This window comes from Clupea harengus, chromosome 11 (genome assembly GCF_900700415.2).
Source record: "Clupea harengus chromosome 11, Ch_v2.0.2, whole genome shotgun sequence".
NCBI classification, from domain to species: domain Eukaryota; kingdom Metazoa; phylum Chordata; class Actinopteri; order Clupeiformes; family Clupeidae; genus Clupea; species Clupea harengus.
This window is the reverse complement of record NC_045162.1, coordinates 15,117,124-15,143,390: the sequence shown is the minus strand read 5'-3', so window position 1 is coordinate 15,143,390 and position 26,267 is coordinate 15,117,124. Positions and strand designations below refer to the sequence as shown.

General features: G+C 42.0%; 2 protein-coding genes across 3 annotated transcripts; both read left to right on the top strand.

Moving 5' to 3' along the window:
- Positions 1 to 6,757: 6,757 nt before the first annotated feature.
- stmn1b (stathmin 1b) lies at positions 6,758 to 10,158 on the top strand. 2 transcript variants are annotated; one of them, XM_012838720.3, is made up of 5 exons: positions 6,758 to 6,850; positions 8,677 to 8,721; positions 9,148 to 9,320; positions 9,465 to 9,656; positions 9,892 to 10,158. In XM_012838720.3, exons 2-5 carry the CDS (start codon positions 8,706 to 8,708, stop codon positions 9,946 to 9,948), a joined length of 438 nt encoding a protein of 145 aa, XP_012694174.1. In that variant the 5' UTR covers positions 6,758 to 6,850; positions 8,677 to 8,705; the 3' UTR covers positions 9,949 to 10,158. The 2 variants fall into 2 exon arrangements, with proteins under 2 accessions (XP_012694174.1, XP_031432650.1); XM_031576790.2 differs by lacking the exon at positions 6,758 to 6,850 and adding an exon at positions 7,550 to 7,619.
- Positions 10,159 to 15,904: 5,746 nt separating this feature from the next.
- On the top strand, positions 15,905 to 22,985 carry paqr7b (progestin and adipoQ receptor family member VII, b). The gene is made up of 2 exons (XM_012838743.3): positions 15,905 to 16,156; positions 17,256 to 22,985. Exon 2 carries the CDS (start codon positions 17,293 to 17,295, stop codon positions 18,364 to 18,366), a length of 1,074 nt encoding a protein of 357 aa, XP_012694197.1. The 5' UTR covers positions 15,905 to 16,156; positions 17,256 to 17,292; the 3' UTR covers positions 18,367 to 22,985.
- Positions 22,986 to 26,267: the final 3,282 nt, after the last annotated feature.

Here is a 26,267-nt window from a genome sequence, read left to right as displayed (position 1 = left end):
TGTCAAATGAAATACGTCAGTGAGAGGAATAGACATTTTGATGGTAGGAGATTTTTCCCCGTCACATCATGGAGATTTGAACATACTGCATCATCATTTTACAGTAAGTCACTTGGGGCAGCATGCATAACCTCTAAAAGTTGTTTTCATTCAGTTTATTTTATTTCATCAAAAAATTAAAGTTATACTTTTAAACAATTTCTAGTTCAGATGAACACTATTTCACCATGTTTCAGTGATTCAGGGAAGTATAACCAAAATGGTGACCCAGCTTGGTAACAACACAATCTCGCTATTTAGTGGAAAAAAACGTGTTGCCCACAGAGTCTGAGTAGCCATACTTGACTGGTGTGATTAGAGGGTGGCTTGGTTTTAATCAGGGTAAGAACCCTCCGAAACATCTGTCCGTCTGTGCCAACAAAAAACACTGCAGCCTCTCACAGCTGGCCACTGGCAAGCAGCAGGGAAATGAACTACAGCTGAAAGACACACAGTGTATCAAGTCACAATAAACGCAGTGGAGGAAGTGAATTAATGTGTGCCCAAAGTATTGGGTTATCTTTGTGTTCAGGTCAAATGGACCCAAAATACTGAAGAGTTTCTTCCTCAGGTTGGCCCTTCATGGCTGCTAGCTATTGTTCGAAGGCCTATCTTGTTTTGTTCGACCTGCACATGAACTACTGCAGCAGGCAGTGGTCCAGTCCTGGCATTGATTTCAGCGGTATGGATGCAGATGGCTCCTGTCCATATCTGTGGTCTGATTCATGAGTGGCTATTATAGCCTAGTTACGAGAACAGTTCCATAAAAATGAGGGTATCAGTCTCTCACATAAGTAGGGCCATTTGGAAATGAGTTTTTCGAGTGCTCTGAGAAACAGAATCTTTAAAGAGAACAGAACTCAGACTGATTTTGTCTATGTGTAACATTAAAAGACCAAGTCGAGGTTCAAATTCAAACAAATGCCCATGCATCTGATCGCCATACTTACTCACAGATGTAAACGGATCTGGATTAGATCATTTCAGGAGAGGTCAGTGACAGTCCATATGGTAGATGCAGTTCTGGCAAATGGCACGGTCAGACGGCCCTGTGTCTTCATACCTCGTTGTCGTGGAAACCAAGCATGGCTGTGATGAGGGGCGGGAAGGAGTGAGCAGAGCGTGCAGGGGTGACATGAGTCCACCAATTCCCTCCCAACTGAATGTGAACATAGCCCCAGCAGTCTCTCACCACCCCACCTTCTTCACACTGTTGGCCAGACATTATACAGCAATGGCGACTGCCCTGATGTGGTTGCTAAGCGACAAGTTACTAGGGTAACCAATCTTTGAGTAAAAAAGATAGACCCAGTCCTTGAAAAATGCTCTGCCGTTGCAATGTGACATCTCTCCTTTTGAACAGAGACGCTACTGTTATCCTTTCAGGCCTATTCAACCCGCAGAAGTCGAGGCTAATGTTTGTTGGCAGCAGAGACAAATACAACGGCCTTGAAGGCTGATTTGCAGGGATTGGGCAAGAATGCATTCGCAGCTCTACGGAGGACTGGCTGGAGGTTGGCGGGGGGAGATGGGAGAGGAGAGGCTGTGCACGGAGAGGGGCGGGTGGATGAGCAAATACATGAACCGATGTCTGTCTCATGGATGAAAATAATGCAAATCCATAACCCTAGACAGAGACAAGATCCTGGCCAGCCTGCAACATGAACTGAAACCATTACACATTTGCACAGAACATTTGATCACACTCTCATGCACTGATGTAATGTTCAATGAGACATACAGTGCATTCCATTGCATTTGTGATATATAACCTCTATAACAGCTACGGACCGGAAGCATGCTCCAGTGAAAGCTGACCTTTTTGGTGGGCTCAGACTTCTGCCTATGAGTTAGAGCTTTAGAGGTTTAGAGGGGTTATAACAGTGGTGCCCTGAGGGGTTATAACAGTGGTGCCCTTGTTAAGGAAGAAGGACAGTGCTCAGCTCAATATTCCCAATGTTCTGGGGTGCGACATGGATGGACAGAGGGACCGACACTCATGATTACACATCGATCGGATCCAATCATAAAAATAATGAGAGGGCCAAAGGGAATGCTGGCACCGCTAGGTCCGCGACGGCGTAGGGTGGGGGTGGTTGGGGTGGGCACAGACAGGCTGACGTGTCGCACATGCCTCTGAACGTGCCAGCTTGGCTGGCTGACTCCCACAGCGCTGGGCAAACAGAGTGTGGGGAAGGAGAGAGGATGGGGAGAACATCCACTAGCACGTTTTCATTTGTGCCATTTTTAGCATTGTTAAGTTGCTTGGTAATCGGTGCTTTGGCAGAGCAGAATGAAAGATATTTAAAGAAATGATATTTGAAAAAGAAATTAAGGCTGACACCAATGAGAGAGATGGGTAAGGGGAAAAGAGGAAGGCAGATATTAGTAGTCGACAGAGGAGTAGTGCTCAGTTTTAAAAGGAGAAAGCTTACATAATGGTGATGTTTTATTTAAAGGCAGTGATAAGTGAAATGCTGGAGTGCAATGGCTATTCAGCTTGCCAGTGAGCCCTGGTTTGAGCTTGTCAACCCTAGGGGTGTCTCTCTCTCTCACACACACACACACACATACGCACACATAAACACACACACACACACACACACACACATGCACGCACGTGCACACACGCAGACATACACACACACACACACAAGCACGCACGCACGCACGCACGCACGCACGCACGCACACACACACACACACACACACACCACACACACACACACACACACACACACACACAAACACACATACACAGTACACAGTACACAGTACACATACCCATACACACATAACCACATACTAGCATCTAATGGATGGGCCAAGAGCTACCCAGGAATAAAAGTACTGCAGTGGATATGCACACACACACACAGACACACACACAATACTACGAATTGCACACAACAGAATCTAGAGAGATGTGACAGGGAACTCCACACAAGACCCAACTAAAAACAAGTGCATGGCAGATTTTTGTGAATGCTAAGACACTAAAAAGCTTTTAAGGACTTTCATGGTGCTGTTAGCCGCAACTTCAAATTCACGAAAGGTCTGACTGTGCAAGAACAAGTACTCTGAACAAACCATTTTACACTTCGCCTCTCGTTCTGTCCTGACTTAACCCCTCAATCATCTATCTTCTATGTCGGGTATTCCATGGTGTGGCAGAGGAAGGCCTGAGTGAAATCCTGCCTTTTGGATGCCGGATGAAAAGATGGATCTAACCGAACAATCCCCCATCCTCGTGACCGACTGGCCTGTTTTTCAACGTACTCTTTTTTTCTGCCAGGCCGTTATAATCGGATCTTTTGTCCTGGTGTTGGCGGGCCGAGAAGCCTGGGCAGCTGATATCTGATTCTCCATTGTGCAGCCGGAGAGAGGTGGCTGGCAGGATTACAGCTCTCACAGCGGAGCAACGGTCGCTCTTTTCATTGCTTCCTCCAAGGAGATGCTGGTATTTTTCCACCTGGACAATAGCGAGGACACAAACTAATGAAAGGACAGAATGCCTGAGAGTGTTAGAATTTTCTTTTCTTTCTTTCTTTCCCACTTCATTAGGTCAATGTATTTTTTTGACTGTATGGTTTAAAAAAAAAAAAGCCTGTCTCACTCTCAGGCAAACGGCCCTCTAGAGTTTAGTCTTATCCATTCCTACAAAAAACATGATTTCTGGTTATAGCATGCATCATGTATTGAAGTTGTAGTATAGTACAGTTGTTAGGTTTTTTTTCTTCTTTACAACTGCTCACACACGTTTTCTGAAACTTTGAGTAATTTTTTCCAAACTTTACACATAACTCAAAAACTGCACACAGAAAATGCAAACCCCCCCATATCTCCTGCCAAATGAAACACTCTATTCAAAACTCTAAACACTGACCACCAATAACTGCTTTTCAAAATCACATTTTTGTGTTAAATGGCAAACACAGCTATTCATATGGTTAAACCCGTCATAGTGGTTAAACTACTAAATACACAGTAGGCAGATACATGTACAACACTCCTATCTTTTGAACTTAAGGTGTTATAGTGTCCTACATAGAGCAATCTGATAAAACCTGTATATCAGGGGCTCTAAAACAAACTGGGGTCGCATGCTTATATGGGCTCAGTTCATCTCACATGTTTGTTTGGGTTGTGTGAGAGTGGAGAGTGGAGATAGACGGGAAGTTTCAGAATTCATCCAGAAAATGAAACCAAATGATACAGACTCTGGCCTGATGGTTGCTTGCATTAACCTCATTTACCTCCTGCTATAGCCTTAGCTGCTATGCATTGTGAGTCCTTGAAAAAAACCTTGTTTGGGTTCTATTAGCGCTTTCTGCTCAAGTCAAAAGCCTCGTTCATTCATAATTAATCAGACCTATTTCATCTTAATGGACACAGTGAGGCGTGAGTGCACAACAGGAAAAAAAAGATGGCAAATGAGTTGAGACAGATTGCTGATGCATTATGCTATATCAACTCCCTAATGGTAGCATGACTGACTGAGGCGTATGCTATTTGCTCTAACATTTAGACATTGGTTGCTGTTTTGTTTTGTGCAATGGCCGTTGAATCAGTACAAAAATGATGGTTTTAAACAACAAAACTTCAACTTATGTATAATATATGAAAATGACTGTCATTCATCTTTGGTTGACTGCTTGCCAATTTGTATTCAGTATGTAAGCTAAGACTTGGCATGGATAAATGTTACCAGCTTTTGCCCTAGGGGACAATTGTAGATTCATCTGTTAAGTCTGGTCCCATATAAATGGAAATACAGGAGAGCAATAGCTTATATATTCAGAAAGAGAGGGAGGGGGTGAGAGGGGGGGGCAGAGGGAGAGAGAGAGAGGAAGATAATTCATGAAAAGGTGTAAGGACGCATGTGTACACCATGTGAGCCTATGTTGTGGTGGGTAGGGTGAAAGGGTGACAGGCACGTGTTTCTTACAGGAGCACAAACGCTTCGCCACAAGACCATGAGAGGAGGGCCATTACATAATGCTGTGACGTTTCCAATTATGATGTCACAGGCCAGAGGAGGCCTTACAGCCAGAACAGTCGAAGTGACTGGAAGCTGAACCTAAATGCAAACCGTAAAAAAATGCTTAATTTTAAGAATATGTATTTACACCTCCCCTTTACAGATGGATGATTGGAACTGCTCCCACCTCCTTTTGCCTACTTCTGGACACAGCATAATATATATACCTCCATTTTACATGTATATATTCACCTATACTATGTATTGGCATGTAATAGTTTGTGTATATAAATCATTGATGAGATAAAGAAAGATACTTTTATAGTGGTTACATCCAGGGTTTGCAAGGCCTGTTGTTATCTCCAGCCACAATCCTATCTAGGTCAGTCTCCAGAGGGAGATCCAGCATCAGCACCGTCTAAGCTTTCAGTTTGACAACAATGTTTTATTTGATTGATACATTCTTCAGCTGCATGCTGATTAGTATTTCAATGCTTTTACCCCAAACAGAATGTTTATAAAATAACTCATTATACATCTGGTGGAATAAGCTACGCATGATACATCTGTTATGACGTTAATTGGCAGTAGCGTCAACGAATAACGAGTGCAACATTTCTAAGATTACATATATGTATTTCACTGTTTAAGACCCAAGTAGGCTATAAACACAGGGGCTTATTTTTACCCTACAGGACACATGAATATACTACTATCTACGAAGTTTACTATGCTGATCATTAAGATACCATAGTCGTTTTTCATAAACAATCTCATTTTTTTCATCTCATGATCCAGAGTGCCTCTCTCATCACAACTGCTTTAATGGGTATCTCGATCAGCAGGGAAGCCGACATGACCCCATTCTCACCCCTGATTTAAAGCAAGAAGCTTTCTACTCCAGTAAGAGTGTGCACTCACCACCATCTGCTCCCAGACCCTGTGGCAGGCACTCCCTGAGTCCCAAAATATGATATGGTATCACCAAGAGATTATGGGGACGGAGGCATGGGTAACAGGTGCTTGAGTTTAAGTGATGCAGGTGTTTCCGTTTTGGCTTATTATGACAATTCATTTTGTTTTGATAGCCTATGGGGCTAAATAGGATCAACTCATTCTTTCTCTATTCTTATTTTTTGAAAATAGGAAGTGGGTGGGTGGAAAGAAAGAGAGAAATAGAGATAGAGAGAAAGAAAGAAAGAGAGAGAGAGAGGGAGAGATAGTTCCTGCTTTTGTAGGCCTATGCTATCTTTACAAGCATAACCTATTATGTAACACTGAAATGTGACATTGCTTAGTATTCTGTTTGTCAGTGGAGGGACTCCAAATCAAACATGAAAACTGACAAAATATAACAGCACAACATATACGTACATAAGTGCACAGCTTGGTGTGACAAACAAACCTGCATTCACCTAAAATTGGACAGCCTGATACTAAATTGCCTTGTGTCTGCCAAATTAAATGTAGTAGCCTAACCAAGCCCTGGTATGTATTTATAACTGACAAAATAAACTGTAAAAATAATGCTGAATATGTACATAATTCCCAAGGTTAACGATTCATAAATATAATCCTATAATAATGATATAGTAGAATAATATAATCAGCTTTCATACTGACGACAAAATGCAAAAAAAGCGTAGACAATCTGTATTTCCCAGCATTTTTATGATTGACGTATTGGATTGGTTGAGATTAGCCAATCACACCCAAGCAGAATTTATGACGTCACGTCTCTTGTCCTTTTTTGCGAGAACTGCCAAAACTGAGGTAGAGGGCGAGGAGAAGTCGGCGCGTGTGGAACTCCTATCAGTTCACATCCTGAAGGTGAGGCATAACAATATTTTAAAGATGATGTATGAAGTGATTAGTGGTCTGAACAGCGGCAGTTGCCGTGATATTGAAACGAATGGCACTGTTTTATATTTTATTTGTTTGTTTTCCCCCCCCGGCAAATCTTTGTGTTGCTGTGATTTAAGAAAATGTGCACTCTATGAGTTTAGTCAAGTTAACGTTTGCTAACTTAGCTAGCCAGATGACGTTTCATATGAATTGCGGGTGTGTTGATGTGCTGATGCCTTTCTTTTTTTAAATAAGAAAACTGATGCTGAAGACTGGCCAAGGGTCGATTCTACATACAATATAGCGATAAAAATGCAGCTGTCTGACGTTAGTTCATAGAAACGAGTCCTAAGACGCAGACTTAACATTACGTTGGTTTTCTCATTAGTTAAGTAAATAGTAATCACTTTAGATGGAAATTTAACATAGAATTACAGGTTAACGTTAGCTAAGTTAGGTATGGTATTGTCAACCAATGACTAAAGAGCTTATTCATTTTGTGCATTTGTTGCATTTAAGGTTAACGTTATGTAATGTTATTAAACCTAATTTGACTCCATTCGTATTGGTCATTAGTTAACCTTATGATTTGTAAACGTTAGATAACGTTAGATTCCAACTGGTTGGCTGATGTCACTCCAGTGTATAGCCTACAAATTCGCGGGATGGGTGTGATCCTCGTTTGGTGTCTATTGTCTGCAGTGGGTGGCAACGCTAGCGTTGCGTTTTGAAACTGAAGAGTTCAAACCGACAGGTGGGCATCGTCATTTCTGCAGTCTTAATTATCTCATTAGGGTACCTTACTAGCTAAACACAAATGGTTTGGTGACTGTCAGAAAACTAGGCAACCTTACTTTTAAATGCTACCTACAACATTAATTTGACTGAAGCTAGCGCAGACTAGTCATGCCCTGTGATGTCTTTGTTAATGCAGCAGTCTAGCATCCACCGGTTCTTTTGTCTATGTTAATTCACCTAACGGGCGTCTGTCAGCTCATAACGTCAAAACCGCAATGTAACAGATTGTTTGCTATCTTTTATCATCAGCGTCTTATGTGAATGTCTTTATTTACATTATGGTTAATTCATTTTTGCGCTCAGTTGAAAATGCCTTCATGTCGAAGATCCTGGTGCGCCTTGCCCATGGCGATGTCTTAAAAGCTTATAGAAATTCATAATGAAATGAATAGAAAATGAAATGTTCATAATAGTCGTGTCATTTCAAGCTTGATTGGGGAAGCGTTAGTATTACATTAAATAACGTGTCTATTTGGTGCACTGAATGAATACTGCTCGGCGACACCCATTCCAAAGCAAGGCCACAAAAAAAAACACCATTTAATGAAATGTTTATTTATTAATTTAAGTTAAGCAATGTATGAAAACGGTCGATACACAGTATTTATTTTGCGTAGCATTCCCTACTTTGCCTAATTCATTTTTATGACACCACCCAAGTTTGCTCGGTGTTAGAATGCATTCGATGGAATTGATCGATTTGATGAATCCAGTCTGACAATTACCTGATGAGACTGCTCGTTTACTGCCTTTCCGTCATTAGTGATGTGAAATCGGCAGAACCTGCTGTTATTCTATATACATTTGTCTTGCCAAATGGTAAACAAAGACAGGTGCACAACGCTTTGTGAAATTGGTCACAAGAGGGCAGTAGTCAACTACAGCACATCTGTGACCAGGGAGGAGGCTTATGCAACTCTCACTTTGTGCCAAGGAAGCTGCTAGAAAATCAGGCAGAGAAGCCTTTGTGTGATGAAATGTGCTTAATTTCTATGTTTATTATTATTCCTTAGGTAAATCACACAAACCTAATTGATCAGCAATGGCATCCTCTGGAGGTGAGTATGTGTAACCTGCGTTGTGTAGACAAGCACAGTTCCGCACCAGACTCAAACTCGTAACCCTGGCCATGGGAGGTGGGTGTGCTAGCATGGGGGCTAAAACCCAGGGGTGCTAACGCGTCTCTGAAGGCATCGGGGAGTTAGGTTTACTTCCTGCACAGCATTGTACCCGCTGGCTACTGTTACAATCGCCCCCCTAAACCTCACTCCCAATCCGGGTCATGGCACCAACTGCGCTGTGTAGACAAGCAGGGTCCCATACCGGGACTTGAACTCATAAACTCAGGCATGGGAGGCCTGCATGCTAACCAAATGTAATTATGTACAGACTGATTCATTAAAAAAAATAACGTTTTATGGTGTTTTTGAAATGTTGTTGTAGATTGCGTGATCTGATCTGTTACAACTTATCCCTGTGCGTAGACATTCTAGTGAAGGAGCTGGACAAGCGTGCTTCAGGCCAGGCCTTCGAGGTCCTCCTGAACCCCTCTGCTCCTGATGCCAAGGGCGAGTTTCCCCTACCCACCCCGAAAAAGAAAGATGTTTCACTAGAGGAGATCCAGAGGAAACTGGATGCTGCAGAAGAGAGGCGCAAGGTAATACGCCCACATACACACACCCTAATGTACACATATGCATATGCATCACATAAACGTCCCTGACACGATGACATGCATGCTTATTCATATCCCTGATTTTTGAGCTTTCGTGTGTGTGTGTGTGTGTGTACGCATAACCAGACCCAAGAAGCGGACATGCTGAAGCACCTGGCAGAGAAGCGGGAACACGAGAAGGAGGTACTTCAGAAAGCCATGGAGGAAAACGACAACTTCAGCAAGATGGCAGAGGAAAAGCTCAATCAGAAGATGGAGGCCAACAAGGAGAAACGGGAAGCCCGGATGGCCGAGCTGAACGAGAAGTTCAAGGAAAAGGTAATGGCCACTATCGTACTGTTCAGGGACTGTGTTCCTGCTTTGTTAAAGGCTATGTGTATACATTTTTGTTGGTGGTGACTGACCTATCATAACTCATTATTTTGATGACCGGAATTGGCAGCTAGTCTTATGGTTACCTTTAATTAACTAATACTACGCTGCTACACTGTTGTAGTGGTGGAAGTGATTGACGATACACTAACACTTAGTTCCCTTCATTACTGTGTTTCAGGACAAGAAGCTGGAGGAGGTTAGGAAGAACAAGGAAACAAAAGAAGAGGACAATTAAGTTGCTTTTCATTTTTTTGTTTTCTCAACTTTTTAGGTGGGGATATACTGGGTTTTTTGTACGTATCCAAAGATTTTTTTTTTCTTTTCTTTTAAATTGTAAACATTTTGTTTTTGTGTGTATATTTTGTTTATATGTTTTGTTTCCGTGCTCACATAAGGACAAGGTAGTTTACCTTAATAAAGTTACACAGTTCGTTTATGCTCTTAACATCTGTGTTTGGTCTTTGATGAAACCTCAGCTGTACAAGGATGGAATATTATTAGGTGAATTTTGTACCAGGGAAATTGTTTTATGATGGATGACAGTGGCCAAGAGGAGAAACAAGGCAGGGGAGGTCATTTAAATGCCACAACTTTACTGAAACTACAAGCATAATGGTAGTATACCCATTCTTAACTCTAGCTCTCTAGTCAATCTGTCAGTAATCACAAGAAACCACAGATGGTAATGTGTAACAATGTACCCTGTAAGCATTACAACATAATTTTTCAGTTTCCCATACCCAAAAATTCCAGATTTGCTCTGTGCATGCTCGATCACAAGCTTGCCCTCCAGTATTCTGTGGAATGCCTGGCAAATTGGCAGATGGTCTTAACCAATCAGAGACCAGAATTACTTCCTGTTACCACCGATGGTCTGCTAACAACTCATTGTGTACCGACAGATGCTATGGTAATAAAGAGATTGTCATCTCTTTAGAAGTAATTGTTTATGAATTATGAGTTTTGATTGGATATGGAGGTACAGTCATTCAAAGGGACGTGAACGATGTCAAAAGACAGGCTAGATAGACCTCGAGTTGGTATCAGCTGTGTGTCTACAGGGATGAGTGGTAGCATAGCTGTCTTGACGTATTAGTATTACAGCAGTGCCTCCCCTCGGGGGATGCGCTCCAAGATAGTAGTGAACACCGTATAGGACTTGTTTTACATGTACATACAAATACCTAATAAAATAACAAATCAAGTTTAAATAATAAATTAGCAATACATAAAAAGCTAGTAGGACAAATTAGGACAATCCCTAGCTTGAACCCTCACAGGCGGGGACTATGGAGAAATGAAATATATCTTGTTATCTGCATAACATTTTTGCTACTTTCCTTCCTTCCTTCCTTTGGTTAGTCCGTCCCTCCAATTGATAAAAACGTGAAGGAAACGAGGATGAAGGAGTCAAGGACAGACATGTAGGCCTACAAGACACAAGTCACGTAGGCTAAAAGTCCAGTTCAGTACAGAGGATCTTTGAAAAGACATGAGTCACATATTAAGCGCGACAGTGCGGACAGGCCTCTATTGATATGTTGTTAGGCCTCGGACTAATCTAGATTACTTTTACTGGATTTACACAATACATATTGAGTAAATAATATATTGAGTGAATAAATATACAACTTCTGGCATGCAGAAAATAATCTAGAAACCTAGTTGTAGGCTACTGTACATGAATATAATTATTTGTGACTTGCTGCCTTTTTGGATACCTAGAAAATTGAGGAAGTAACGCCTTAAGTAGTCTACGGCTTGATATTTAAGTGGTCGGGACACTTGCAGTCACCATTGTACAGACAGATTCCCTACACAATAGAATTTTAAACTAATTTATAGACTTAGGTGATAGTCAGAAATGATTCAGGCCAGCCAACAAATCCTCAGAAGTAGGCCCTATCTGTGTAAAGTTCTTTGAGGTCTGCTCGCATCAGGTACGTGCACAGAGAAACCCCTTTACCCTCTGACTTGAAGTTCCCCCTTTGCATAGTTTTTCTAACTATTTCTAAATTTATATTTTAGTTTTTTTTTTTAAACCGCAGCTGCTTTTGAGTTCTGAATCAGCGACACCACGAGCCTTTCCCCCACCCCTTCAACTTCCGCAACCACAGCCACCATTTGGAGACATCCAGTTAACGATGTTCCCTAAGCTTTGGCGTTGTTTGTCACTGTTATGAAACTAAAATACGATTAAAGAAGTAGGCCTATCACAATACAGTCTGCAATTGTCCAAGTAGACTTTTGTAGCCAATAGCCCAAAAGCTTCACAACACACAAGCTTGTCTGGCGATAATTAGCCTCGTCAATGAAAGCGTGTACACCCCCTAGTTCCGTTGTCAGGCAACTTCTATGTCTATGCAATCATATCAGGCAACTTCTAGTCTATGCAATCATATTTGAATATCAGAGATGGTAGCAGATATGTCAACACTTTCTGGAGGAGCACTAATAGAGCTGTGTAATGGGCTGAAGATGAGCTATGCTCACTGATTGTCTTTGGGTTTGTAGTAAAGGTGTGTTAGGCGGCTATAGCTCACAAGTCTACTTGAAACATTAAATTGATTAATTCATGAAAGGTGTGCTTCTGTATATTACTTAATAAATAATAACTGTCGGAGCCTGAGCACTTGTCCTCCAAAATGTCTGTGCACGCAATATCTGCTGTGATCTGACCAGAGGAGACTCTTTTACCCTTTGATGTCTACGGCCACCTAGTGGTGCATTGGTGCAAGAGACATCTGAACACTCCATCTTAGAGGGAAATAACGGTAATTGAAATGAATGTAAAACCACTGTAATGAACCAGTTACTGTTTCATGCTAAACCAGAAATTGAAATTGATGTAGGGTATGTGCCAGCACTTCCTATTTGTTTTTGCAATGTTGCCTTTGTGTAGCAATAACAACATTGCCAAAACATTAAGGGAAACAACAGTGATCAGAGGTTTTCCACTGTGTGCCAAATCAATGGATTCTGGATAGCATATAACTTACTTTTAATTCTAAAGTGTCAAAGAATAAAAACCCACAGCCACAGTTGTAGGAAAAAGTTTAGTTTTTTTTAATTGAAAAGAAGAAAATACAACTCCTGCAGTAACAAACAGTAAAACGTTTAAATAATGTTACTATTTACACACACACACACACACACACGTATCTCTCTCTCTCTCTCTCTCTCTCCCTCTCTATCTCTATCTATCTATCTATCTATCTATCTATCTATATATATATATACAGTGGGGAAAATAAGTATTTGAACCCCTGCCGATTTCGCAAGTTTGGCCACTTGCAAAGAAATGTGTGATCTATAATTGTAATAGTAGGTATATTTTAACAGTGAGAAACAGAATATCAACAAAAAAATAACATTTTATAACATTTATGACTTAATTTGCATTTGATGCAGAAAATAAGTATTTGAACCCCTAGCAAAACATGACTTAGTACTTGGTGGAATAACCCTTGTTGGCAAGCACAGACATCAGACTTTTCTTGTAGTTGGTCACCAGGTTTACAGACATCTCAGGAGGGATTTTGGTCCATTCCTCTTTGCAGATCCTCTCCAAATCCTTAAGGTTGCATTTTCAATGGGAGGGAATGAGGGAATGAGGTTCAAGCCCAATATTCCACATTACATGGCCCCATCCATAGTCCCCTCGATGCAGTGGAGTCGTCCTGTACCCTTGGCAGAGAAACAGCCCCAAAGCATAATGTTTCCACCTCCATGCTTGACAGTGGGGATGGTGTCATATTCAGCATTCATCCCCCTCCAAACGCGGCAAGTCGAGTTGATGCCAAAGAGCTTGATTTTGGTCTCATCTGACCACATCCTGTCTCCCAATCCTCCTTAGAATCATTCAAGTGTTCATTGGCAAACTTCAGACGGCCCTGTACATGTGCTTCCTTGAGCAGGGGGACCTTGAGAGTTCTGCAGTACTTCAAACCATTACGGCGTAGTGTGTTGCCAATGGTTTTCTTGGTGACTGTGGTCCCAGCTGCCTTGAGATCATTCACAAGCTCACCCTGTGTAGTTCTGGGGTTATGCACCTTTCGGATGATCACCGATACCACACGAGGGGATATCTTGCATGGAGCCCCAGACCTAGAGCGATGGACAGCTGTTTGGTGTTGCTTCCATTTGCGAATAATCGCACCAATAGTTGTCTGCTTCTCACCAAGCTGCTTGCCGATGGTTTTGTAACCCATTACAGCCTTGTGCAGGTCTACAATCTTATCTCTGACTTCCTTGGTCAACTCTTTGGTCTTGCCCATGGTGGTGAGGTTGAAGGTGTGAAGTATGATTCTTTGGACAGGTTTCTTTTTTATACACGTCACCAGTTGAGATCAGGTGTACCTTGTTAGGCCTAATGAGGACTAATCTGTGTGCTTCTTGGGCACATAACTGGTCATTGGGAGCCAGAATTCTTGCTGTTTGCTTAGGGGTTCAAATACTTATTTTCTGCATCAAATACAAATAAAGTCATAAATGTTATAAAATGCAGTTTTCTGGATTTGTTTGTTGATATTCTATGTCTCACTGTTAAAATACACCTACCATTACAATTATAGATCACACATTTCTTTGCAAGTGGCCAAACTTGCGAAATCGGCAGAGGTTCAAATACTTATTTTCCCTACTGTATACACAGTAAGTGGAATGTGCCCAGGGGTACAGTTATCTCTTAGTGTTCTAATGAATCTCACTGCATCTTGCAGGGTGTATTTGTATAAACCCCCCCTCCCACACATTCATCAGTGTTGCAGCCAGTTTCTAGACATTGGTGCTTTTTGTTGGCCATGCAGTGAGAAGCCTGTGATGCGATCATGCCTGTGTTAGTCAGCCTGTACCTCTCCACATAATTCTCTGCTCGTCTGTGCTTTCTCAGCCAAAAGGCCGCTGTTTTCCCTGAATGCAGCTTTTACAGGAACCTAGTCCACAAGTGCAAATAGGCATAACATGGTGGAAGTGAAGACAAAGTTGCTCACACAACCAAAAGTCAGGGCTTAATTCACACAAAGCACTCATGCAGATCTATAGCTTACATATACAATAAGTTGCTTCAGATACAAATAAATCTGAATGTAAATGTGAATGGATTTCTTGGTATTTTACCCCTGCTGTTGCATGGGAGAGTGACATTATCCCCCAAGGGACAGAGCAAACATAGTCTCAGCACTTTACACGGCCTACAAACACAATGACTGACTTTCAGAGACTGGGCTCTCATTGGCTCCCACAAAGACACATTGTCCTCGCAGCCTCTGCGTAGGACAAGAATGCCTGTGACTTCAGATGTTGTGAAGCAGAAGTCACAGTCGGATCAGAACAATGCACTGACAGTTTGGACTCTGGACCAGTTAACACAATGTAGATCTCTCTTAAATAACTCACAGTTTTAGAGTGATTGTAAGTCTCTGCATTTAAAAAAACCCCTGATTGTTGTTGATTAAGACCTGCTAGAAATGTAACTTGGGTCAGGCATTTTGATTTGTACCAAAGTTTTTGGTCCAACTACATTCAGGGGAAATACAACAGGGCTTTGCTAAACCGGCACAATTCTTTCTAAATCTTACATTGCATCATGCAGTGTTCTCTGTATTTGGGCCACAACTATACAGTCCTGGCGTTGTAACGCTATATGCTGCAATCCAGTAACGTTTTGGTTGTAAAAAAAAACAACAACAATAACCTAGTGTGACCCCATGTTTCTGAACTGTACATAATGTCCCAAATAAATACTCTGCACCTGTACCTACTGTCATTGTACAATGTGACTAGATTGTGCATTCATCAATTTATAAATTAGATATTTAAATTTGACATGCAATAGGTTTTTTGATGTAAAAACTCAAACAAAACATGAGGTAATGGCAGCCTTTATTTGTAAAATCTTGAATTTTATTAGCAAATTTAGTCTTACTTTGATATTATCCTTAGGTATCCTTCAGAAATGGTTTCTCTCTTTAAAGTGTATGAAGAAACCTTTGAATGGTCATAGGTCATAGGAATTCTTACATGATATAATGCTTTTCTTTTTAACGATTTCTGATATTGTCCTTAAAGCTTTTACAGTTTCAATTACTTTTGGCAGTGAAAATGATTTCTGTACATGATTAAACACTGGCTAATGTAGTATGTCGTAAATTAGGGCCTGAAGGCTTTCACGATTGGACAACTGGCAGGAGACGCGTGGGACGATGTGCCAGAACAGGCTGCGGATTGGATAAACATCCCGCCTATCAACTGTAGGAGGACTGTATCCTGACTGCACCCGTAGCGATTCTGCTGAAATCGGACAAGCGACTCGCCCTAAAACGGAACATCTCTTCTTTCTTTTTATCTGGTATCATGCGAAACCTGTCCAATCTGCTGAAAACCTGTCAGGAGGAAACGTCAACGATTTACTGCTGAATCGTTGGACACTCATTACTTTACAGGTGGGATGTTTAAAAAGCACACCGGTAGCACAGGCTGTCAGTAGGACACCAGCGACAAATTAGCTGTCTATAACGTGTGCCAAGGCGTTTAACGAAAATGTATCCAGGATGAGACCTAATTTCGCTTTTTACATGTTAGCTGGTTGTAACTCTTCTGTGAGCACGCATTTCTGATTGTTATTAATAGGATGCGTCGATTGTGGGCGTCGGCCTGTAACGTTTATTTTAGGGATTGGAAATTGCCGTTAATGTAACGTTATATAATTTTGCAATAAATATTTCAACAAAGTTCCATCTAGCCTACTCATGCATGATCGGCTATGCTATTTTGATTTGTTTGAAACTGTGTACGTTTGGAAATAGGCTACATCTAGCGATTTGGTAGCATACACATGAAGAGGCACGAGGGTGCGGAATACACTGTGTCCCAGCCGCATGCCTTTATGCCTTTGCTAAATTATTCACTGTCACCACCCAGCGTCTCCATCATGGGGCCCTTTTTGACTCATTTTATCCTATCAGCTGCTCACGAATGGAAATATTTCATTGCAAGGCATCGCCGTCTCCAAACGGATGTCGAGGAAGCTGTCAGGATGATGATACTAGCGTTACGTAACCCTTCCCCATTCATTGTTAAGGCGAAGGAATAGGTTGGGCGCTTCAGAAATTGTGATAGGCCAGGGAGTAAACTGCATCATCTCTTCATTCATGGCTACATTTTTATTGTATCCTATTTAGTTAAGCCGGGTCTATCCCTAACCCTAACGTTTAGATTAATAGCAGGACATTCTTGTTTAATGTCTTCTCTATAATTTTGGGGTGCTATAGTCACTGGTGCCTACTTTGCATGAATCAGGTTCTCTACCGTAGGCTATTTTGAGTGGTTGTAAGAAAGTTCAAATTATGTATTATATTTAGAAAAAGCACAGTATAGTTCCACCTACTCTATTTAGATGTGAGGGATCAAGGCCAACCAATTTGAATTCTATACACATTCTTTGCAGATTGAGTTCTCAAGATATAACCTTGATAGAAGCAGTTCATTTTATGCCCTGTATTAATGTGCCTTATCATTATCCACTTGTCCTCCAAACCACAGATTCTAGAGCTCTCTACCTGTCCACCCTCATTTCACCATGGCGACAGTAGTCATGGAGCAGATCGGTCGTCTGTTCATCAATGCACAGCAACTCCGGCAGATCCCTCAGTTCCTTGAGTCGGCCTTCCCCACGTTGCCATGCACCGTGACACTGAATGACGTGCCCTGGGTGTTCCGCGAGCCAGACATCCTCACCGGCTACCGGCTGCCCGACCAGAGCTGGCGCTACTACTTCCTGTCGCTGTTCCAGCGGCACAACGAGACGGTGAATGTGTGGACGCACCTATTGGCCGCCCTGGTCATCATGGTCAAGTTCCAAGAGATGTCTGAGACGGTGGACTTCCTGCGGGACCCCCACGCGCTGCCGATGTTCATTGTGCTGCTGGCTGCCTTCATCTACCTGGCTTTCAGCGCGCTGGCCCACCTGCTTTCTGCCAAGTCCGAGCTCTCGCACTACACCTTCTACTTCCTCGACTACGTTGGCGTGGCCACCTACCAGTACGGAAGCGCGCTCGTGCACTTCTACTATGTCATCGAGGAAGCGTGGCATGAACGGGTTCGCGGCCTCTTCCTGCCCGCTGCCGCCTTCCTGGCGTGGCTGTCGTGCGCTGGCTGCTGCTATGGCAAGTACGCTAGCCCGCGGCTGCCAAAGTTCGCCCACAAGCTGTTCCAGGTGGTGCCCTCGGGGCTGGCCTACTGCCTGGACATCAGCCCCGTTTTCCACCGCATCTACAGCTGCCACAAGCAGGGCTGCTCCGACCGGGCCGTCTCCTACCACTGCTACCAGGTGGCTTTCTTCCTGGTGAGTGCCTACTTCTTCTCGTACCCGCACCCTGAGCATTGGCTGCGGGGCCACTGTGACTTCATCGGCCAGGGCCACCAGATCTTCCACGTGTGCCTGGTGCTCTGCACACTGGTGCAGCTTGAGGCCGTTCGGCTGGACTTCGTTGAGCGCCGGCCCTTGTACGAGCGTCTCCACGGCAACGTGGCACATGGCGACGTGGCACATGACGCCGTGGCGCTGTTCATCTTCATGGCGTGCTGCAGTGCGCTTACCGCCTTTTATGTGCGGAAACGAGTACGTGCACAGCTACAGGAGAAGGAAGACTAAGGCAGGGTGGAGGGACAACACTGGAGGGACAACAATATTGCCCTTATGGTTAATAACATAGAAAACAAAACAAACTTGAAAATGGTGGCATTTCTGTTCTAAAGTACTAACTTTTTTGTGAATTTTGTTGTTTCATAATTTAGTTTGGTTATGTTCTGTGGCTTGCCAAAAATGCATCTTGATTCAGCTGCTGTATGTTGTGTCTGAGCTAACTTTTTATGGTTTTAACTAGATGGATGTCAAACAAGAGTTATCTAATAATACACCATACGTTCCTGTATATTGACCAAATATCTGTTTGTCGATCGTAATATCCCATTTATAACACCATGAATAAGATGTCCAGCCCAAGCAGTGCTACCTGTGTCGTAACTCTGTATGTTTCCCTCTGTAAAGATACTCAACAGGTGTTGTGGTTGTGGTGTAGCTGAACCTTGAGAGTCTAATGGCTCGAGTCATGCTTGTATCATGATGTCCTTGGTAGACTTGCAGTCTCTGAGAGTTTGTATGCTTACACTGCCGTTAATGGTCTCCATTACTGGCAGGTTTTTGCAATCTATCAGACTGCAGCTGTCCGAGATCTACTAATAGGTATTCAACTGGCCATGTTGACACAGGCAGTCACCATCATGTAGCACCTGACAAACAGGCTTTTCCCAGTACATTTTGAATCAGAAACTTAGAATTGAGTTATTGCTTTCTGTTTGCTGTGTATGCCTTGGTTGTGCCAAATTACTTTTTGACCATTCTTGCTTGGAGTGCATGATTTTGTTACATCAATAATACTACTGTTATTTTCTTTAGTACATTTACCTCATATACAGTACATTCAGAAAGTATTCAGACCCCTTCACTTTTGACACTTTTGGTATGTTGCATCCTTATGCTAAGATCATTTAAATTTATATTTTCCCTCATCAGCCTACACTCTACCTCATAATGGCAAAGCGGAAACAGGATTTTAGAAAAAATTATTAAAAAGGAAAAAACGAATCATCAACTTGACATAAGTATTCAGACCCTTTGCTATGACCAGGGCGGGAATTTCCCCAACTCCACGACAGCTCATCTTTCTGGCCTTGATGCCCTTGTAAATATAGCATGTTCATTGGCCCTGTGGCCTTGATGTCCTGCATGGTCTGCATTCATTTTGTAATTATATTTTTCCCCTGAGAAATCAATATACCAATAATGTTGGCAACAATGTCAATGTAAATTTTTCCGTTCTTTGATGCGCTATAATTTACTGGAATATAAAAAGACAGAAGGCAAATGCTGCTGGCAGTCCTGGTGTTGATAGCTAGTTATGTAAACAACGTTATCTAAGGTTTTTGTTAATGAAATCACGTTTGTTAATTCCAGAGTTATCAATTGTAGAAAAAAAATCCTGCCACTTGAAATTTAGCCTCAGATGCCTCCCATTTCTCTTGATAATCTTTTAGATGTTTCTACACCTTGATCTGAGTCCACCTGTGGTAAATTCAACTGGTTGGACATGATTTGGAAAGGCCCACACCTACTTATATAAGGTTTCACAGCTAACAATGCATGTCAGAGCAAAAACAAAACCATGAGATTAAGGGAACTGCCTGCAACACTCAGAGACAGGATTGTGTCTTGGGAAGGCAACAAAAAAATGTCTGCTGCATTGAAGGTTCCCAAGTGCACAGTGTTCTCCATAATTCTTAAATGGGAGAAGTTTGGAACAACCAGAGGTGTTGTACCTAGAGGAAACCAGGCACAGCTCATCCCCTGCCCAATACCATCAGTGGTGGTGGCAGCATCATGCCCTTGTGGTGTCGGTCAGCCGCAGGGACTGGGAAACTGGTCAAGGATGAGGGGAAGCTGAACAGAGCAAAGTATAGAGATAGCCTTAATGAAAACCTGGTCCAGAGTGCTCAGAATCTCAGACTGGGCCAGAAGTTTACCTTCCAACAGGACAATGACCCTTAGCACACAGCCAAGACAGCGCATGAGTGGCTTAGGGGGCAACTCTGTGAATGTCCTTGAGTGGCCCAGCCAGAGCCCTGACTTAAACCTAATCGAACATCACTGCTGAGGTGACAGCCCCTCTGACAGTCCCTATCATAACCAGACAGAACTTGAGAGGATAGACAGAGAAGAATAGCAGAAAATCCCAAATCCAGGTGTGCAAAGCTTGTCACGTCACACCCAAGAAGACTTGAGGCTGTCAGCGCTGCCAAAGGTGCTTCGACTCAGTACTGAGTACAGGGTCTGAATACTTATGTCAATGTGATATTTAAGTTTTTCCTTTTCAAAAAATTTGCAATAATTTCTTACAAAAAAGAGCTTTGTCATTATGGGATAGTGAGTGTAGATTGATGAGGGATTTTAGCATTAAACAGTGAAGGGGTCTGAATGCACTGTACATATTGATTGTTATATCAAATATTATATTTGTACACAAAATCTATGCTACTTGTTACATAATTTTACCCAAAAACAGAGATGATGATATATGATGAGGTCATTTTACCCCACAGGCTTAAGTTGCTTCATAAAAACAACACACACACAAGTTCTAAACTATTGTTGGGCGTTTGTTTGGATGGTCTCGGTTTGAGAGGTTTTGTGACATACGCTCATGCCCCTCCATTACTGTAATGCCCCTCTCAAACAGTAGGCTGTCCCCAAAGGGCTACAGCTTCTGGCGTCTGCCGCCTTGTGTTCCTTGATGTCAACGCCTCTGTGTGTTTCACCGACGTCTGTGGAGTTGTCTAGTACTGCTACTCACACCGAGTCTGTTTGAGCATGGTGACGTTTCATGTGATTGCCTCTGCCTGGGCACATGCATGTGGTGGTGTGTTTATACTTCATGTATGTGTGTATGTTTATGTATGAATGTTTTGAGTGTGCTATGGTTATTATTATTATTCTTGTGACATTTTTGGTAAATGTCTTATTTTTTATCACGTGAGCAAAAAAAAAGCTCACAAGTACATGGAAAAGGCGAGTTCCTCTGACTGTGTAGTTGCCTTTTTAACCTGTGTTCTCTGAGAGCTGGTTCATTTCATTTACCACGTGTTTAATGGGTAACAGCCTCTGGTTCAAATTGAGCTAGGAGGTGCTCTGTCAGTATGACGTTGAGTGGGTCCCTTCTCCTTCTGTGATAGTCTGTGCTACTTTGTGTATGTGGATGATGTTCATTTTGGGGTTCCTTTTGAAGGGTCATTTTTCTGCAGTGGGCATAAACATCCTCAGCTTCAATGAACCACTGTTCTGTGATGGTTTTATGCAGCTTTGTGCATAATTGAGCCCAGGTTTAGGGTACCCACTAACATGTCTTATTAGCGATGAAGAAGGGCTTGATAGTTAGCGGATGCATTCTAGTCTGTTTGTTAGAACAGGGTGAGATCCGTATCTGTGATATGGACCCTAGGAGCACGCTGCTTTAAAGTTTGGTTTGTTAGCATTGAGGGGTTGTAAAACTCCATTGACGAGGCCATTGACGCTCAAGCTGATTGGCCGACAGACCGATGATGTCACTGACTTGACTATGGTCCTGGGATGGGATGAAGTGAAAAACTGAATGATCTGCACTGATGATGTCACTGACTGAGGTTATGTCACTAAAATGATGTCACTAATTGTCTTGCATTGATAACATTATACATGAGCAAGGGGTAATGATGTCACCAATAACCGTGTTTATTGGGGGGGGGGGAATGTCAATTGAACAATGACAGAATCTGCATGGATCAGACAGACTGGTTCTGTTCACATGCTCTACCTGAGCTGAGGCAGGATGGCCCCTGCTCCAGACTCCACTGTGTCATCATTGGGAAAACCTTTAAGAAAATGTTTTAATTAATTTAGTTGAATGTAACACCTGATGGAAATTGGTGTGGTCAAAACATGATTTTGGCAATACCAAATGTCTTGGGAGGGCTGTCACTGTGTTGTTATATTTTCTCCAAACATTTAATTTCAGCCACTAATGCACCAATACCGTAATATAGTAGCAACCACTTGAAACATGCCAAACAATTATCGCTGTGAAATGCATTGTTGACTGGTTTGTTGTAAGTACCAGTGCTGTCTTTGTATTGTATTTCTACCAAGTGAAGTGTGTTGTGTGGAGAAGAGTGTGAGCTAGAGATGCATTTTGCTTATCTCCTGCCCACGTCTGGAGTGTGTTGGGTCGGAGCAGTTCAATGAGAAGAATTTGCATGAGAAGAATAGATGGCAATGTCACGGAGGCAGAAAAGCAAAAAAAAAGAAAGTAAGAAAGAAAGAAAGAGAAAGACAAGTACCCAGTCTCCCACCAAATCCCTCAAAGTATTTTAACAGATGTGTTTCGAAACTGCTCTCCGCTCTAACTATTAGCACCTAGCAGCCACATAATCTGTTGACTGCAGGACTGGCCTGTGACATCACATAACACGACACACTGGTATGCCAGCGGTCAGCCGTGGAACATTAGCAGTGGCGTGTTACCTTCCAGCACTCCATAACGCCACTGACCAGCTCACCGTACTCCTGCAGCAGAGTCCTTGAGGAGGGCAAAGGATGCCTTTTGTCTACAGGAACATAACAAATAAGTTTGGACATGTTGATTTGTACTACTACCTAAATAAATAAACACACTGGTATTCTGAGCGGGCCTCTCCATGTGTTTCACAAGTCATTACCTTTGGCACACAAACACCCTTGTCACATTGCAGCTAAGCAATTAAGTAGCCTACCTGTAACACAGTAACACTGCTACCAATGTTCACACATGATTGGTACTCGCACAATAGATGAGTGTGTTCCTACACTAGAGAACTAGTCAGAGCTCATCACATAAGCATATTATTTGCTTTTCACAGACAGTTTTAGGTTTGCCTACATTCACAGTTTATGTTGTTCCAATACACGTTGTTTCAAGAAGCACAAAATTCCTTAATAACAATAATTTCACTGTGGTAATGGAATTGAAAGGGTTCCTAAACTAACTTTTTCAGAATGTTTTTTTTTTTGTCACATCACACTGCAAAGTAGGCCTACAACATACTGCGCTTATTACATAAAGCCATGTAATGGCATTGTAATTGTAGCCTGTAGGATAGAAAATGCCAGTGGTAGGCTTTTAAAGCATCATGTTTGGTTGCACTCTGAGCAGTGGGGATGATCTGTCAGAGTGCATGTCTGTTGGTTCCAGTGCATTTGCATCAAGTCTTGGAGTCAAATCGTGTGCTAGCGAGGCCTTAGATAACTCAGCCTTTCATGGCAAACACCTGATATCGCTGAACAGTTACATTTTATCCACGGCCAGCGCTGCCAGCGCCATTTGGGTGATTCAATGTTTGCTCATTTTTCAAGGAGGCTATCATTAAGATTTTTTATAAGTTAAGCAAAGTTCTATGAGTAGTTGTTTGAATGTTGTCAGGGGTTCTTAGGTCACGCAGGAAAAAAACTGCGCATTCTGTCGTCAAATATATTGCAGTCTTCAAAGCTAACTCTAGATGGCAACATTGAAACATATTGTTCAGAGACATTAATAATTATTTACGGCTCTAATATTGTTCGCGCCAAGTTTGACTGAAGAGCAGCTAAGCCAGAACTATTCATTTGGGTGGGCCTGTGGGATATAAGGTGTTCAAGAACCAAACTGGGAAGTGATCTGTAAATCAACCATAACATGTTTTTTACACTTATTTTGAACATCATTTCTGTATTTGCCTGTATTTCCAGTAAGTCTCATACATTGTATTGACAGCAGCATACTGTCTATGTTTGCTGTTGCTTAGCAACATGTGATAGTTTAAAGAAATGAAGTGGCCAAAGTGAGTTGCAACATTAGTTGCATCTTCATTTAACGCTACAGTGATTTCATCAATAACATTATAACACAGCTGCTGCATAAAAACAATGCCAAACCTGGAATTGTGGTGACTGCAATGGTTTTCTCACAGAACATCTGCAGAATTGAACATGCAACTAGATACATCACATCAGATTTTCTGAAAGCAAGGGTGATCACACAACCATAAGATGGCAACCAAGACGGCCAAAAACGTAGGCTATTTTCTGACAGCCATTGTCTGTTCCTCTTTCTCGATGCAGGGACTCTTAAAAGTGTGCAAACTCCGAGAGCTTTTGACATCTTTGCATTTTAAAATAAATCTACAGATGGCGCTCATTTTAACGTTGAACTTTCATTAGTGACGGGAAATCTCTCTGTCTATTAGTCTATTTTTTCCTATTAATTTCATTTTAGTGTAAGAAATGCCCAAAAAATAATATTAAGATACATTTTTCAAATTGGCAGCTAATACAAGGTTATACACTGTCAGGCCTGAACAATCATTTATGCATAGGCTACAATATCTGCCGTTTACGTGTATAAACAGATTACAATGTAGGAAATAACAACAGCAGCCAGAACGTTAATGCAAACTCCTTACAAAACACTTAGCAAACTTAGCATACCTACAGAATGTCAATGTAACAGAATCTAACTAACCACTGTTTTGTTTTTTCTTCTTCCCCTCCTCTCTCCTGCGCTTTCATCTTAAATAATATGACAGTGTTTCACGGTGCTGCTGCGCTGTAGCCTAATTACTAACTCCTGCAAGCTAATGGTATGGGGGTCCCATAGGAGGTTTCTGGACACTGGTATTCTGGGGTCTTCTGCACGACATCATAGATTTCAAGGGGGTTCTCATGGAATTGTCGGTGCTGCGGACTAACGCAATCAGCTGCCCTTAATAATAATAATAATAATAATAATAATAATAATAATAATAATAATAATTCATTTAATTTGTAATACACTCTTCATTCAGAAGAATCTCAGAGTACCCTTGGGGCCCCCTTCCAGCTGGGGCCTGTCCCGATGCTCCTGGCTCGGTGTGCCATCTTTGGTTGCTACGCTAGTGCTCGAGAGATTGGTTAATTGAGCCTGCTAAACACATAATGAGCACAGATTAATGGCATAAAATACCATGCAAACTTGGTGAGCCCAGTCCTGTCAGCTGTTTGGGGATCAGGTTCATTTATCAGGTTCATTTAATTTTCATCAAACAGAAAATAATTTGACACTATAATGGTGTTGAGATAATTGGGTTCAGATTTAGGGCTATCATTTTGTGAGGTATAGTATGGCCAAGTTATGACCAAGGTGCTGTGACTGTTTTTGTTTTGGAGAGTGTACAAATAATGTTTAAGGTCAGGATTATATATATAAAAATGTCTGAACCAGAGTATCTTCTGTAACCCTTGAATAGCACTCATCCCACATAAAGCTGCAAGCTGCGTTGTCCACCCCCATCTGTTGTCACCAGTACCACCAACAGTATCTTCATTGTTACTGCCTTTACTATGACCATTACCATCACCGTCATGAAAGCATTTTTGTCGCTGCTAAAAGTCCCTTGCCATCCCTACATCCACAACTACTTGAAAGTAACTCACCACTAGAGGTCACTGTTGTCACAGAAGTGGACCTTTTCCAACTGTGTAAAAATATCACCCAGGACATCTTCTCTCCTTTTTATCTTTTATATTCTTAAGATAATGGTGTGAGGGGGGGGGGGGAGGTGACGGGGGGGGGGGGCATGTTGTGTACACACCCCAAAAAAATTACTTTGTAACATTTCCTCAAATTGTTCCATCTGAAAATGTAATACGGAGTCAAGCATGACTAACACATTTGAATGAACGCGGTACGTTTTAAAGGTTGAATCCGCGATTTTGACTAAAGGTTGTTGATATTTGAGCTGAACAGCCAATCAAATTTCTCCTTCTCTTTCGGTCCCCTGAAAGAACTGATTGGTTGGAACTGTTTATGACTCTGTCCAAACCACTACGTTTATTTCCCATTTACCGAGCCCAGACTGTGTACGAACAACATAGTTTTTCTGAGTGCACACACTGAATGGACAGCTAGAGGACTA